This window comes from Meleagris gallopavo, chromosome 14 (genome assembly GCF_905368555.1).
Source record: "Meleagris gallopavo chromosome 14, MGAL_WU_HG_1.1, whole genome shotgun sequence".
NCBI lineage: Eukaryota > Metazoa > Chordata > Aves > Galliformes > Phasianidae > Meleagris > Meleagris gallopavo.
This window is the reverse complement of record NC_139417.1, coordinates 709,744-725,651: the sequence shown is the minus strand read 5'-3', so window position 1 is coordinate 725,651 and position 15,908 is coordinate 709,744. Positions and strand designations below refer to the sequence as shown.

Genomic DNA, 15,908 nt, shown 5'->3' with positions numbered 1-15,908 from the left:
TACAGCAACAATGTCACTAGGGGATTTTTCACTCCAGCCTATCAAGGGTTAAAGCTGGTCACAAAGTTTAGGCTGGAATGCTTGGGGCTGCTCACACAGCATTCGTTCATTTCATTACGGGCTTTATGACTCAATAATGCAGCACGGAATATAGAATCTGGAGTTAAACGGGGACCTACACTTCTTTCGGGTTCTAGTTTTGTTTTGTTCTGCTTTTTAAAGCAGTCAGTGAGCTGCTTCTTAATGAAAGAAATGTTAATAAGGATGTTGGAGGTTTTACCCCTCTCAATTTTAATATGAGCCTGCTTCTGTCTCATGCACGTCTCCTCTATTTTCCCTTGTCCATTTTTGAAAGGATTCATGCACATTCTTGCACTCTGGAAATGCTAGGAGCACATTCAAGTGGAGGATGGACAGCTATTATCACCATCAATATCTATGCAAGCAGTAATTTCGGTAAATCAAACCTCCGGCCACCAATCGTTGCTTTTGAATCACAGGAACCACCAAGGACCTTTATGCTACCCAACACAGAGGTGCCGAGTGCCTTCTCTGGAGGGTTTCTTTCCTTTGAGGCATAGCACATGCTGTTCCTTGGGCTTTTCTTCCTGCTATGTTTGGGGACCGCAGGAGGGGCTGTGAGTACAGGACTGTATAGGTACATGGCGTGACGGTGCACTGCCAGAGCAAGCCAGCTGCTAAGGGAAAAATTCACCTTTGCCCCCACCATGTGTTTGAAATTCATCTGCAGATGGGTTTTCTGCAAGACTGTTACTCCAAATCATACGGCAACCTACTTTAGCCAAGGCATCAGCTCACCTGTATCACAGAGGACAGCTGCTGGGTGACACCAATCAAGTGCCAATGGTTTGGAGATGCCCCATGCAGGACACCTCCACCATCCCGCTGGAGGAACAACCAAAGCAACAACCCACAGCTCACAGCAAACAGCCACAAAGGGCCTCTGCTACACCCAACCTGTTGCTTTTGCTCATGCAGAGGGAACTTGTTCAAACATGAGCACACGTGAACCCAAGCATCCAAATTTCACCGCTCCCCGCACAGCCGTGGTGCTTGGGAGAAAGCTCATAGTCAAATAGAAATACAGTATCTGCAGTAAAATACATACAGAATCACTGGGAAAGTAATTGCTTTTTGTATAAATGGTCTTTAAAATCTTCTCCAGCGTAGAAGTCCCTTCAAAAAGGAAAAGAATAAATTTGCTGCATGTGAATTTATTCAAAGCTAGTAGATTCAGTATAATGAAATCCTCCTAAGTAAATATCTGATAAAGAAGCAAACACTTAGCACTTGACCCTGGAAGCTGGGATTTCTCGGCACGCAGCTCTCATGCAGAGCAGCAGGAGCCTCAGGCTGGCGGCTGTGAGGGCTGCCAAGGGAAAGTCCCCATCAGGGGCTCAGAGCACAGTTCTGTGCTAAGTGCTTCCTGAAGATGCTCCTTCTTCCTCTGCAGGGGCTCTGTGGAAGCTCACAGTCTGTACTGTGCCCTTCCTTTGCTGAGAGCCAGGGCACCCAGGGCCAGCCAGGGGACCCACAAGCATCTGCAATAATGGATTTTTGAGATGTTCCCTTCTATTTCTTCATCCTGTTGCCCCAGACGCATGCAGCAGCACACTTTGTCTTTTCCTACACCCTCAGATGCTCCTTGTAAGATAAACTTTACTCGACGCTAACATGTGAGATGGAGAGAAGGTGCCATTCTGTTGCAGCAAAGACTTCCATTCCCACAACACAAACCTTGCCCGGAGCACTGCCATGCCCCCAGGCATCCCACCAACTCCAGAGCAGGAGGGCTGAGTGCTCTGTACTCTATGGTTTCATGGTGAGACCCCCAGCTCCCTGCTGGCTCACTGCTCTTCTACCCAGTGCCCTCAGTAAGAGTTGTGCAGGCAATCCCTGCCCTCCCAGCAGTAACTGGCCCCAAGGTCAAACCCACGCCGAGCTCTGCCATCAGGTGTGGGATGTGTCAGAGCTGTAACACAAAGCCTCGCCAAACCAATGTGATCACTGTATACAGCACAGTGCAGAAGAGCCTCTTGGAGAAGCATATGTGAAGTTTTCCCATGAAAAACAACGCTGCTTCAACTCTTTTCTAGCTGGAAACCACTCAGCAGTATCTGTCACTACTGACAACTGGGATGCGAGCTTCGAAGCAGTCAATCTCCAATTTCAGCTGGAACCAGTTTCCTACAGATACCGATATCCAAAGTAGATAATTGTTAATCCAGAAAGCAGAACTCTTAGAAGAGAAGAAGCTTTTTGCATCAGCTCTGCCAGCATTCAGGTCATGAGCACCTCACCGTGACCCCTTGTGCTCTGGTCTGCAGGCACCCACCTGCTGACCCCCGTGAAACTCTCGTCAGACAGGGGGGTACACCCTATGGCCATCCTAGCATAGGCACACAGCTGGGTGCTGCTCACACAGCTGCCAGAGCTGCCACAGCTGCAGTTAGGACCACTGACGACTCTTCTTGGCCTCCCCAGCAATGGGTTTTAAGACAATAGGCACCGTGATGCTTTATGGCCCATTTGTGAACCACTGAGACAAGCCACCAGCTCAATCCCAGCCCAGGAAAAGCAAACAAAAGACAAAAGTTGTCACCTGGAAAAAAGGGGGGTTTTCCAGTAGAAAAAAAATAAAAATAAAAAAATCGAGGGCAATGCCTCCTTGTGTCCTTGAGACCGTCTCTCAGAAGGACAGAGAAAAACAGCACAAACTAGAAAGGAGAAAAACCAGCCCTTCTGTGAGCCCACTGTGAGCCCGGGATCACTGTGTGCAAGCAGCCATCTCCTGTCCCCTTTGGCAGCAGCCATGGGGCTGGGGAGACTCAGAGGACAGCAGCACCTCCAGGGACTGAGGAGCCACCGCAGCAGCACAGGGCAGGAGGGGAGCAGCTGTGGGGCACTGAGGGACGCAGCCAGCAGCCTGCAGGGATCCAGCCTGACGGCCACAGGACCAGCAGCCCGCCAGGGCAGCACGCCACCCCTGGACAGGAGCGGATCTGCATCGGCGCAGCTGAACATCACCTTTTGCACAGAGCTCAGGCCTCCCGGCTGCACTGACGAATGGCTGGAGGAGCTCTCAGTGCCTCTCAGTGCTGCAGAGAGCCGCTCGCGCTGCCTCCCGCTGCCGCAGTCACGCTGCTGCTCTGCCTGAGGAGCAATGAGGGCCGGGCCCCCGCTCCCCACCACCCGCACGCACTGCATCCCTTGCTACATGGAAAGGATCAGATCAGAGAGAGCTGAGACCCGCGGCCCCCTTCATCCCATCGCTTTCCCTCTGCCGCCCAGCAACCCGCAGGGCTTCCAAACCCCTGACAGGCTCAGAGCATCGCTGGCCATCCCACCATACCGCTCTGCAGAGAACACGCACCCCCAGCCCTCCCAGCACAGCTCCCTGCTCTCAGTTTGGTCACTCAGGCTGCCCCCCTTCCACACCCACAGACTGTGGCAGATCACAGGACAACGCAGAACATCCCAAAGACACGCTGCACCGAGGGCTCTGGAGCAGTGACCCTGCACAGCCCAACAGCACCCACGTGGCACCATGCAGACCCATCCTCTGCAGCCGGGAGTGGTTATCACCCACACTGGTTTTCAGCATATGCTTCAGAGCTGAATCAGATTGTAACCAATATGTTAGCAAGGCAGGCCAGGTTCCTGCAGGAGCGGGGCTAGGAGGTGGTGTCTGCTAGCAGAGTGCTTTCACTTTGAGATTTGCTTTGGAGTTGTTGCACCTCCAGCTGTGATGAAAAATCCTCCCTGAATACTGTTTGGCAGTAGCAGAAGCCTGACTCCTTCCTGAGCTGTGTGAGCAGAGGCCGAGCCAAGAAGTGCCGAGGAACCACGGCTCCCAGCCGTCCTGCAGGATGCCGTGGGTCAATTTGGAGCACCACAGCACAGACTGCCCTGATGCTGCCTCCGCTGTGCAGGCAAGCAGAGACCATCCAGCCCATGGGCTGCCATCCTGGCATCCATCACGGCCATTAAACACTATTTTAAAAGAAAAAGGTGCTTTGATTATAAAGTTAGTGAACAATCCAGACGTTAGAGTGAAAATCCAGAGCAAGGTTAAGTATTTTTTTCCCTCCCGTGCAGCTGCACTAAAGGTGAGTGAACACCAGAGCGCTCTGATTTCCTGCCTAGTTCCAATAAATGTTGCACTCCCAGGCACCCAAGGGACTGCTGTGGTTTGTCAAAACCAATTAATTTTCTTCCACGGAATGCTTCAGGCACCTCAGAATGTCATTCGAGAGCTAGCACACGTCTAAGGAGGAGGGAAAGGCAGCAGGCAGGTGCTGCAGTGAGAGCACAGCCCACTTCACTCCCAGCAGCAGGCGAGGCGAGAGCGCGTGCAGCGTGGCAGAAACACCACACTGCGAGCCCTGTGAATACCAACATGGAGCTGCCGCTTCTGGAACACACCAGGAATAAGTTTCCTAAGGGAGAACACAAAGCTGAAAGTTTGCCTTTCCCACTCGTGTTTCCTCAGATCCACTGCTCGGCGCTGGTAACGAGCCAGAAGTGACAAATGGAGCAGTTGTTATTAAGGAAGATGAGCTCCAGGGTCAGGATTCCCAGGTTCCCTTCCTGGCAGTCCTACATTCAGTGCAAAGGAAGGATTTCCCTCTCCTGTGCCTCAATTTACTCAGCACAGAGTGCAACACTTTCCTTCTCTGCTGAGGTGGGATGTGGGAGCCAACTTGTTTGCAAGTTATTTTAATAATCGGCCATGAAATGCACTAGATGTAAGCGTGGTATTATCAAGCTATGATTTCTTTCTCAATGGACACCTAGACACTGAGAGTAAGGCTATATTGGAATATCATTTATACTCAGAATCCTCACGTATCACTGGGTGTAAAGCAGCCATCTTTACCCCCTCCTCCAGATGGAGAAGGACATGTTCCTCCTGCGTGCTGGAGGAACATCCTGCATTCTGCAGAATGGACAGGGAACAAAAGAATGAGAACGTTGAACACTTTGTGCTGAGCACCCTCAGTTTCCCTTACCCAGAGGAGGGGAAGTGCTGCTGTTGGTGCCCCAACCAGTGCAGAGCCAGGAGCGGGGAGCCAGGGCTCCTCTGCAGGTCCCAGATCTCAGGCCCAGCATCACCCTTGCTGGGACTTAGCAGAGTACCACAGTACCTACAGGGTAACAAAAGAACGGGGAATAAATCTGCTTTTCCTTCTGTCCACAATATCCCCAACCACCAACTTGTTTCAGAGTCATCCAACATTTACCACTATAATCTCCTTTGTTCCCTGAGACACAACAAGCCCCCACTGTCTTTTCCTCTATTTACTTGGCTTAACAGTCACAGCAGGGAACTGAAGATCTGCTCCTTCCTTCCAGCTGCAGCTGGATGCTTCACTTGGGCATAAGGAATAAGAATTAATGCTGCTGCCTAAACCATCCCTGCTGGCTCCCACAGTGTCTGCAAGCATCTGGATCCGGCCCCCAGCCCAAGGCATTGCCTAGGCATTTCAGGAACTGCTCCAGCAAAAGCAGCCATGCCTCCAACAGCATCTCTTTGCACAGAAACCTCACTTGTCCTTCAGACAGGGATCTCTCCCCCTTTGAGGAATATCTTGACTCTACATAATTAATGGGCAATAAGCGCCCATAAGCAGAGTAGGAACACTGCAGGCCAACAGGTCACCATGGGTGGGCGCTGGGAATAAGGGCTCCATTGTGCAACACACAGCAGATGTCAAAGGTGGTCTGTTGTAATGAGGAGCAGTTAGTGTGCCCACTTAACATGCAAGTTTGCAGCTGTACATTACCAGGTTCCAGTCACAAAACCCACACTTTCCTCTGAAAAATCACCTTTGCTGCGTTCCCCTCTGCCTGCCCACGTCTTCTTTCATTGCTACCAACACACCAATGGAGAAATGACATCTGATTGCTTCCTCCATACAATAACCCTGAATCTCTGACAGCAGCCTTCACTGCCGCCTCACCAGCAGCCACACGCAGCTCCTCGCTTGGAAGTGGCTGATCAGCTGCAGGACTCAGGGATTGGGCACCCAACCCCACCCCTCCCAGGGAGAAATAGCAAACCCACAGCCCGTGGCACCCCCCAACTGGCAGAGGCACTTGCAGCCTGCAAATAACATTTTAAATCTGATACTATGGTGGAATATGTACATATATTCTATTACTTCGTATCTTGATCTGTGTTGGAGCTGCATTTTTGGTTATCAGCTTCACTCGCAGCAGTCTGAATCCCAGGCTACATCCATTCCCCTGCGAACGTAAAGAACCATCTGGAGAGAATAATAAAACAATTAACTCTCCATTAAGAATAATCTATGTATGTTTTTAAGGAGGCAAACTATAATGACCTCCACCTCATTATTCAGTTTGCATTCTGGCAGGCTGGCTGGGATTTTGCCTGGTTGTTTTTCAGCAATCTGAGGGCAACAATCTGAACTGAAGCTGATGGGAGGACCCCACCAGGTCCTTAACCCAGGGCATGACCACTGGGCTGAGAGGGACCTCCTGCAGCCTTCCCATGGCCTCATCATCCCCAAAGGTCCAGGTGGCTGCGCACTGCCAACACCACCCACTGCAGCAATGCCACGTGCATGGCAGCTGGCTGTCTGAGCACATCAGGTGCACTTTGGGCATGAAGTGCAGAGGAGCACAAGCAGGAGATGCACGGACCTGAGCTGTCTGTTGAGCACCAGGCTCATTTAACAGCGGCACAAATCATCAGCAACTCCATAAAACTCGGTGTCAGTCCCCTCTGATTTTGCTAACTCACCAGCCAAATGGGAGAGTATTATCCCCTCTGGACGGTTTTGCAAAGTGGAAGGGTTCCAAGTGAGGGCTGTTGCTGTGCCCATCACCCTGCTGCACATGTGTCCCCAGGACACGCAGGCTGCACACTGATGGGACATCACACTTTTGTCAGCAGCCCTGGCCCCAAGCACCCGTTTCAGTTTCCCAGTGGGTAACTCATGAGCTGTCCTGCAGCTCTCACACTGCTCTCAGTCTCCTGCAACAGAGATGGAGCAAGTGGAACTAAAATTAGCTGGAATGTGAAAGCCCCATTTCAACCACTCAGATCACTCCTCCAGAGCTGGGCTTTCCAGTCCTGGAACCTGCACAGAAGGAGTTGGCAAACAGCAAGACAGTGCCCAGGCTCTGCCATACAGCACAGGCAGGTCTATTCCCTTCCCACGCAGGCTGATAAGTTGCTCTATGATCTAAAAAAGTCATGAAAATCTGGCACAAATGAACAAACCAGTCGCACCTGAGTTCTGCTGGAAAAATCCCGGCCTCAGCTTTGAAATGTTGCAGAACATTTCAATTCACAGCTTCTGCACAGAGGGGGCAGGTTTTCAGTGTGTGAGCTGAAGGCATTTTAGCCTCAAACTGCCAGCCTGCAGCTGCAGCAGCCCACCTTTCTCTGCTAAACCACCAACACACAGACACACACACACACACACACAAATACACCCCATCCCTCAAAGCAGGCTCCTGCACCTGCACAGCACCCTGAAGCAGGACCTGCACCCGTGCTGGGAAGGGCTTAGTGAGGGTGCTAACGTCACACCGAGAGCAGCCACATGCCGCCATAAATTATTCATACACATTACTCTAATTATGCAAATGCACTAAAAGCTGGAGCATATGCTTCCCTGACGTCTTCCAGGATGGATGCAATATGGTTCCTGTAGGGGAGAAGAGGAGTGGGACGATGGGTGCTGGCAGCAGGCACTGTCCCTGCAAAGGATGGCATAGGACTGCCCTCCCCGAGCAGAGCTGCTGCAAGGCTGAGGACATCCAAGCACTCCTCCTTGATAATAAACTGTTGGCTCTGCGCTCAGCGGAGTGCTGAGGCTGCGGAACGGCCCAGGCAGATTAAAATAAACCCGAGCAGTTTGGAACAGGGATGTGTTTATCTGGCATCACACACTTCCTCTTATCAGCCCTGAGGAGCAGGGGAGGACACAGCAGCGGTGCGCAGGGGCAGCCTGGGGGGGAAGGGGAAGAACAGCAAGGGTGAGGTGGGTACTGCAGGAGCATCGCCCCAGGCAGTGTCTGATGCAGGCAGGTGGGCACCTGGCATGTGCACTGCTTCTCTGCCACCGGAGGCTGGCTGCCAAAGGAAAAGGCCAGGGGCACTCTGCTGCGGGGTTCTGAAGTCAGTCTGTGGGTTATGGTATAGGACGGAACATCAGGAGGTTGGTATCCCAACCTCTTGGCCTTGAACCTCATGAGCATGAAGACTGCATTGCTGACTGGGAAGCCCACCCTGCCCAGCAGCTGGTGTGGACATGGTCTCAGTGTGCAGCACGGTGCAGCGAGGCTCCCATTCTGCAGCACAGTTGGTTGGAAGCACCACAAACGCCCTCCAAACTTTCCATCCCTCCTGAACGACCCGCTATGTGTTTCCATATGCAGGCAAAACAAAAGAGAGCAAAAAAACCACGATGCAATCCCACAGCTCATTGGATGATCTAGGCCATGTTATTGTTAGACCAGTAGTTACCCAAGATCAAAAAGCTGAACAGAAAACCTTGGCAGCTCCTTTGATAACAGCACGTCTGACCATCTTGTGCAAAAGTGCTGGAAGAAGGGAGTTCAGTGCGAGCTGTTGGGAAATGCCCTGAACACATTTGTTGTCCTCTGAAGTGACAAAGCGTGCACTGGGGCCATGGAGAGAGATTTTTAGGGTAGTATTCTTGACTGCAGGATAAAACGATTTAAAGAATTTCATCCTAGGATATGACTTCAGAGTTAAAATAAGAGCCATCCTCAGGTGGGTGGCACTCTGTTCGGCAGCACGGTGACCCTGGCAGGGGGCTGCAGGAGGGGTACAGCCACACATCCTGTGGGCACGGGGGCACAAGGGCTCTGTTTCCACCATGCAAAAGAGGGATTTTTATTGATTAATGTCTCAACGCAGGTTATAAGGCCACTTTATGACATTAAACACTTCTCACACTGCAGCCCGGATGCACCTGCCTGCAACTGGCAGGTAGGAGGATGTGCAGCGCTGAATTCCTCAGGATGAAGCACTCTGTGTAATTTCACATTAGCACTTGCAAGTAATGCGGTCTTTGAGAGAAGTGTACTTCACTTGATATTCCATTTATGAATCAAACCTGAACTCCGCAGCCCCAGACCCCCAGGGAGACCCACAGAAAGCCTCCACTACTCTTAGCTGGTGTTTTAACAGCTGCACGTTGGAATTTTCAATAGCTCATCTCTTGACTTCAGGTGGTTTTAACATTCAACAGACAATAATTGTGCACGACTCCTCGCTTCACAGGATGGTTCCAAAACATATTTAAAAAAGAAAAAAAAACACAAAAAAACCCTTCAGTCCTTCTGTATTCAGTTCATCCTGTATCAATCCATTACAGCGACGCACTGTGTTCTATCAGAAGAGTTAAGCAGAAAAAGTGGGAAGCTCTCTTACCTGTAATTGACTGACTGGCCAATAGGAGTCAAGTGCTGGCAAATTGGAGGTGTAATTTCTATTTAATTACAGCATTAAAAAAATTACATGATACACCTATTTAGCATGCAAAGGAGCAAAATCAAAGCTAATAAGAATAGATTGTAAGAGAGGACATGTACCAAATGTAGTAGCGGTCTATTTATTTTTTTTTTGAGTTGTGCTTTGCTATAGATTACAGAGCCCGTTGTGCCTTTGTATTGCCTGGAAAACCTGCATCCTCAGCTCTTACTCCACCTTGCCAACATGCAAAACCGCACCGCAGAAATGCCGAGATACCATCAAAATATGTGGCCAACCCCAAGGGGTGAGTATGCTCTTCATGTGGCACATCGAGTGTGTCTATCAGTCCCGGGGAAGAGAACGCAAGAGAAACCCAGACACACCTCTCTGAAGCTTGAATGTGATACAAGCAAATGGGCAGACTATGAACAGCTTTGCAGGCCTTCAACTCAACTCGTTTTAAAGTGCACTTAAAAGAAACAAGTGCAACTTCCGTGTTCAGGCAGTGGGTGATGACCAGGAGCATGGAAGGTGAACAACGCTGTTGAAACCAGTATAGCTACTGGCACAGGGCAGCGGGAGGCCCATACGCCATTGGCTTCTAAGGACCTACCATGAGAAAACTCAAGTGCACCGTGCTTGTCTCTGGGGTAACACATCCATCATGCTCAAGAAGCCTATTTTCTTTAGATTAACGCCACAACTCTAAGCTCAAATCACTGCATTTCTTCACAGCTCGGCTGGCAAACAGTGCTGGGAAGGCGAATCATGCAGGTCCTAGAGATCCTTTGATCCACAAGGTTCACAGAGCATAGTGAAGCTTCCCTTAAGTCCCCCTCCCATAGCTGCCCACCCCAGCCCAGGACCACCATCGTGCCCACTTTAGGGCATTGGGCAGCAGCAGCACTAACAGGGATTTGTTTTGTGGCCCTGGGAGAACAGGAGCCAATCAAGAATTGCAGTTTTACCTGCAATCTCTCTTTAAAAACACATCACTTCCAATGTTAGTCAAATTACCCTTTGGACATTTCCTGCTTGGTCAACAGAAGTTTGAAATTAAAGCACAAATTAAACCACCCTCAGTGCTGGAGGAACTGTTGGATTTGAGATGCATTCAGCATGCCATGCAGAAACACGGGTACGTGCTCAGGCAGCAGCGACATGCAGCCCTGGAGAAGCAGACAGATGCAAGCCACATACACTCCCACATTCCTGCTAAGTGCACGGCACAGAGCAGCAAGCAGCAGCACAGCCAGCTGTGCCCCGGCACGTGGAGCCAGCTGGGATCGTGACACACCACGAGTGCTCACAGGGGTGATTTCTGCAATGGGGATGTTCACGGCCATGAGGAAGGCAGCACAGATAAAAGACAAACGGCTTACCCCTCTGAGCTGCTGGACACCACCAAATATCCTCATCACGCCATCAATCTCCTGCTCCAGCCTTCTGGCCCAGTACTGCATACTGCAAGAGACAGAGAGAAAGAGAGGAGGAGAAAGGGAGAGAAAGAAAGAGAGAGTCAGAGCCCTGCCATGCAGCAGATCAGCCAGGTAATGAAGGGACAGGGAGGAAGCCAACATCCTGGGCTGTGCTCACTGCGCTGCTCCTGCAGCACCGGCGCAGGCAGTACTGAGAGCACGTGGCTCCTGAGGGCGAGGGCTGGGGTAAGATGCAAGCTCAGGGCTCCAAAACAATTTATGCACAAGGCAACGCAGAGAGAAAAAGGAAGAAGAGTTACAAGAGAAACTGCAACTTTCTTTTTCCCCCTTCTTATATCAACAGTTGTGGTAGCTAATTAGTTAAGGCTAGATCGACGATCAAGGTCAAAGTGCTGCAGAGCCCAGCAGTAGGTAGAGAAAACAGCCTCGTGCTCCACCACGGCCCCAGGAGCAGCGGTGCCCATCCCAACACAGCCATGGGTTGCTGCTGCCACGCGATGGAGCTGCGGGCAGGGCTGGGAGTTGAGCTGCAGCACCGCAGCCCTGGGGCAGCAGCGCCCGCCAACACGAACGCCGCACAGATTTCTGCTCATAGCAATGACTGCCAGTTAAAACAACAGCAAACAAAGCTCTCCTAAGGCCACAGAACTTGGTAGCTCGCCTTCTTTTAATGAGGTTTTCAGACTCCGGCTCCTGGCCATGCAAATGTCAAACCTCCCATCTGGTCTGGGAGAGCAGTGCTGGATTGCTTCTGAACCACTTGTGCTTCTCCTGCAGCAACTCAGCTCCAAACGCTACACTGGACAAAGCACCGAAGGAGTAAAAGGGACAGAAGGCATTGGCCAAGTCTGGTGCACGGCCAGCATCACAGCAAGGCAATTCTGTGGGCACAGAGAGGCCTGGAATGTTCACTCTTTGCACCAGCAGCCCAAAAGCTTTCATTCTTCAGGCAAAGAGACATCCCCAGACAGTGCATGTACACCACTGCAAAGCCACTGTGAGGCTCTCCCAGAGGTCCAGAAGCAGAGAAGCCCAGCTAAGGGAGGCTGTGGAGGACTCCTCATTACACAGCATTGCTTCAAATAGGGGGGAAGCTGGGCAGAAATATCAAAAAATTTAACTGTGTACTCTAGATCTTCAGAGTTTTCCAGCAGAACTTACTCTATTCCCAACATTTCTGCAGAGCTAAGGTTGTCTTTTCCCCTTGGAGGAGAAGGAAATCCAGGGAAGAAGATGGTATACATTAACCATCAAAGATTCATTTAGATTGGTCAACGTTACTCATGAATTAACTCATGTATTTTCCCAAAAGGTATTTATTCAATTTCAAATAAGCCACTCATTTTAAAATACTCATTGAAACACCTCCAAGCAACTTTATTGTTTTCTTGCCCAGTGACCTGCAAACAGTTACAAACTCACACAGCCACTGGTGTGGGCAGCCGTCCCTTTGCCCCCAGCTTGGGCAGAGCCCTCCCACCAGTGACAGAACTGTGTCAGCCCCCTGCAGGAGCAATACGACAGCTTTCCCAATGGCAGCAAGCATCCTTTTTCCCAGCTAGCGCATCCCTTACCCACGCTGCAGCACTGGCAAAAGCTTTTGTGTACATCCGGGCAATCCCTGTAGCCCGACTCATTGGTGTTTTCATCTCACTTTCTGTACACTGGGCTGAAAACTGCCAGGGCAAAAAGAATAAAAAATACATAAACCCCATTATTATTCTGTCTCACTTGACCTCCTGCCTCTTGTTTCTCTCCCATGGCCAATGCACTTAAAATTTTATGGCAGACGACTGCAGCAAGGATGAAGAGGGTAAAGCAATTGATAGCCCATTACGAACATGGAGATTTTGCTTTGAAGTGTGCCTCGTATGGAAGCCGTAAGCAATAAGACATGGCAGTCATTGTATCCCTGGGCTATTACTGCACACCTCAGGTGGTGTCGCAGGGCTCGAGGAGTGATAACTCCTCCCAACACGCAGCCTGGAGCCCCCCACTGCTCCCACGAAGTGGCATTTACAAACAAAGCACAGAGAAAGCACCTGATGCACACGCCAGGAAGCCTCCAGCCCGGATCACCACTGCTCACGGAAAGCCACAAAGTCCTCTTGGATAGACAAAACCCCTTACATTAAAAGTATTTGTGAGTCACATGCTCCACCTCCCCTTACATCAAGGATCATGGTCAGGATGTACACTAAAATCTCTTCCACTGAAAAAAGAAATCAGTTTCCTTCCCCTGTATGTTCTACAACCTCCTCTGCAACATGTAACAAGGGACAGAAATGATTTCTGGAAACACAACACCGTTTATCTCTGTCTCTCCAAAGAAAACTACAAAGATGCTAATTGATTTCATAATTTGCATGTTTGATTTTCCTTAAAGATAAGATAAAATGGGCTTAAAAAGAGCAGCAGAGCTTCAAAAATATTTACTGTGCCAAGCAGCACACCAGGAGATACGTACACAAGCCAGGACACCAAGCATTCTGCATGTCCTATTCTGCACACTGGGCACTTGCAGCTTGTCATCAGCCACAGAAACCCTCACTGGGGCTCTGGGCACCTTTCTGCCTTGGGTGAGCTCACCAGGCAGCTGCAGAGATTTCATGCATGCTGTGACAAGGCTGGGTAAGTGAGGCCATACCACTGCTTCACCAATGAATCAAAGAATGGCTTAGGTTGGAAGGGAACATGAAGATCATCTGGTTTGAAACTCCTGCCAAGGTCTGGCTGCCCCCCAGTTCAGGCTGCTCAGGACCCCTCCATGGCCTGGAGAACCTCCAGGGTGGCACCCAAAGCTCTGGGCAGCACTGCCAGCGCCTCTGAGAAAAGAATCTCACCCAACATCTCACCTGTATTTTTACTTTTTTAGTTTAGAATTATTATCCCATGTCCTATCACTATCAGACTATGTAAAAAGTTATTCTTTCTCCTGCTTATAAGCTCCCCTGAAGTACTGGAAGGTCACAGTGAGGTCTCCCCAGAGCCTTCTCTTCTGCACGCTGACCACTCCCATCTCCCTCAGCCTGTCTCCATAGGAGAGGTGCTCCAGCACGCTGAGTATCTTCATGGCCTTCTCTGGACCTGTTCCAGCAGCCCCACATCTCTCTTGTGCTGGGGGCCCAGGTTAGGACACAGCACTGCAGGTGGGGGCTGACAAGGGCAGAGCAAAGGGGGACAATCACCTCCCTGCCTGCTGCTTTCCCCTCTGTTGATGCAGCCCAGGATGCTGTTGGCCTTCCAGGCTGCAGGAGCACACTGCTGGCCGATGCAGAGCTTTTTGTCCATCAGCACCCCCTGGTCATTACCACAGGTCCACTCTCAAGGAGCTCTTCTCTCAGTCTGAACTCATGTCTGAGATTGCTCTGACTCAAGTGCAACACCTTGTCCCTGGCCTTCTTGAACCTCATTAGGCTCACGTGAGTCGACGTAGGATGGCATCCCTTCCTTCTCTTGTGTCAACTACACCACTACCTCGGTGTCGTCAGCAAACTTGCTGAGGGTGCATTCAATCCAACTGTGTCATCGATAAAGACATTGAAGAACACCAGTCCCAAGTCAAACCTCTGGGGGACACCGCTCATCACCAGCCTCCACCTGGACACTGAGCCACTACCACAACCCTCTGGCTGTGACCATCACAGCAACTCTTCAGCCACCAAACAATACAGCCTTCAAATCCATCTCCAATTTAGAGATCAGGACGTGGTATGGGACTGCGTCAAAGTTCCTGCAGAACTCCAGGCAGATGACGTCAGTTGCCCTTCCTTATCCACTTTGTCACTCCGTCACAAAAGGCCATTGGATTGTCCAGGTTCACTCTGTCCTTGATGAAGCTGTGCTGGCTGTCTTGGATCACCTCCTCATCTCACACGTGCCTTAACATCTCTTCAGGAGACTGCACCACTGCTCTGACAACGCCTGGTTTGTGAGGCTGCAACAGCGCTCCAGGGACTTTATAAGAAAATGAGAACTGCCGTGGAAGGCAGCAGACAGGCTGTCCCTGGCCCACACTCCGCACACAGCAGATGGCCATCTGCAGCCCTGGACTTCTGCACGGCAGCTCCAGCACTCTGCAGAGAAGCTGCACACCCTCAGCAGTGCTCAGCACCGCACCGGGATCACTGTGCTCCTCGATGGCTTACGGCACACGTACAGACCCCTCCCAAGCTGAGAACCTCAGAGACCTCGTCCTTTTGCTGCCTTCCTGGCCCGAAGAAGACGGGAGCCTCACACGAACGTGAAAGGACAAGAGGAAAAACTGGCTCCTAAGTAGATACGCTGCCCCACAGCTTATTCAGTTATCCAGAAAGCGTTCTGCACAAGTGTCTACACTTCACCCAGCGTGTGCAGCCAAGAATGCCTCACTCTGATTCATACGCTTTGGTTCAGTGCCCAAATATTGCTATTTAATAAGGTTATTAATTACTGTGTTGTCTAATTTTTGCTGTGCAGGAACTTCTTATAATTGGCTTATTCCTTCAAGATGCTTAATCCTTTACCTATAATACCGCATGTGTCAGTGCACACACGTGCATGTGTGCACTTGTGCCCCTTCTCAGGTCCCTCCATAGGGAGGGCTCCCTACATAGCTGGGCTGTAAAACCCAATATGAGCTAACACACACCAAGGAAAAACAAGATGCTTTGGTTTTCGTTGTTTATCACTTCTCTTATTTTAAGATACAGCTTTCAGAGAACATCCTTTCCTACAAAACAACCAAATAAATGTCTGACCATGTTTGATACTAGCTTAGAAGGAAAGGACAACCGAATATTAAAGCTATATCCAAAGGCAGGTCTTTAAGACACACATTGGGACAGAGATACTTCTACATTCAGCTCCGTCACAGAGCTCTGTTACTTTGTTTTCTTTGACTCAAACACTTCTGCACCTTCTTCCTTGTGCTACCTGCTGTCTTTCCAATTCTTACAGCAGGATATGTTCCTTAAAATAATAAAAAATGC

General features: G+C 50.3%; 1 protein-coding gene across 9 annotated transcripts in view; it reads right to left on the bottom strand.

Moving 5' to 3' along the window:
* The window catches only part of CACNA2D2 (calcium voltage-gated channel auxiliary subunit alpha2delta 2), a 128,783-nt gene that overhangs the window by 95,092 nt on the left and 17,783 nt on the right, over positions 1-15,908 (bottom strand). For 7 of the 9 annotated variants that reach the window (XM_085235617.1, XM_085235616.1, XM_085235619.1 and 4 more), the window contains exon 2: positions 10,882-10,963. The exons of 1 other annotated variant lie outside the window; for it this stretch is intronic. In XM_085235617.1, the coding sequence (XP_085091743.1) occupies positions 10,882-10,963 (82 nt within the window). Of the gene's footprint in view, positions 1-10,881; positions 10,964-15,908 lie in introns of those variants that run through there. One more of the 9 variants, XM_085235624.1, reaches the window with a different exon arrangement.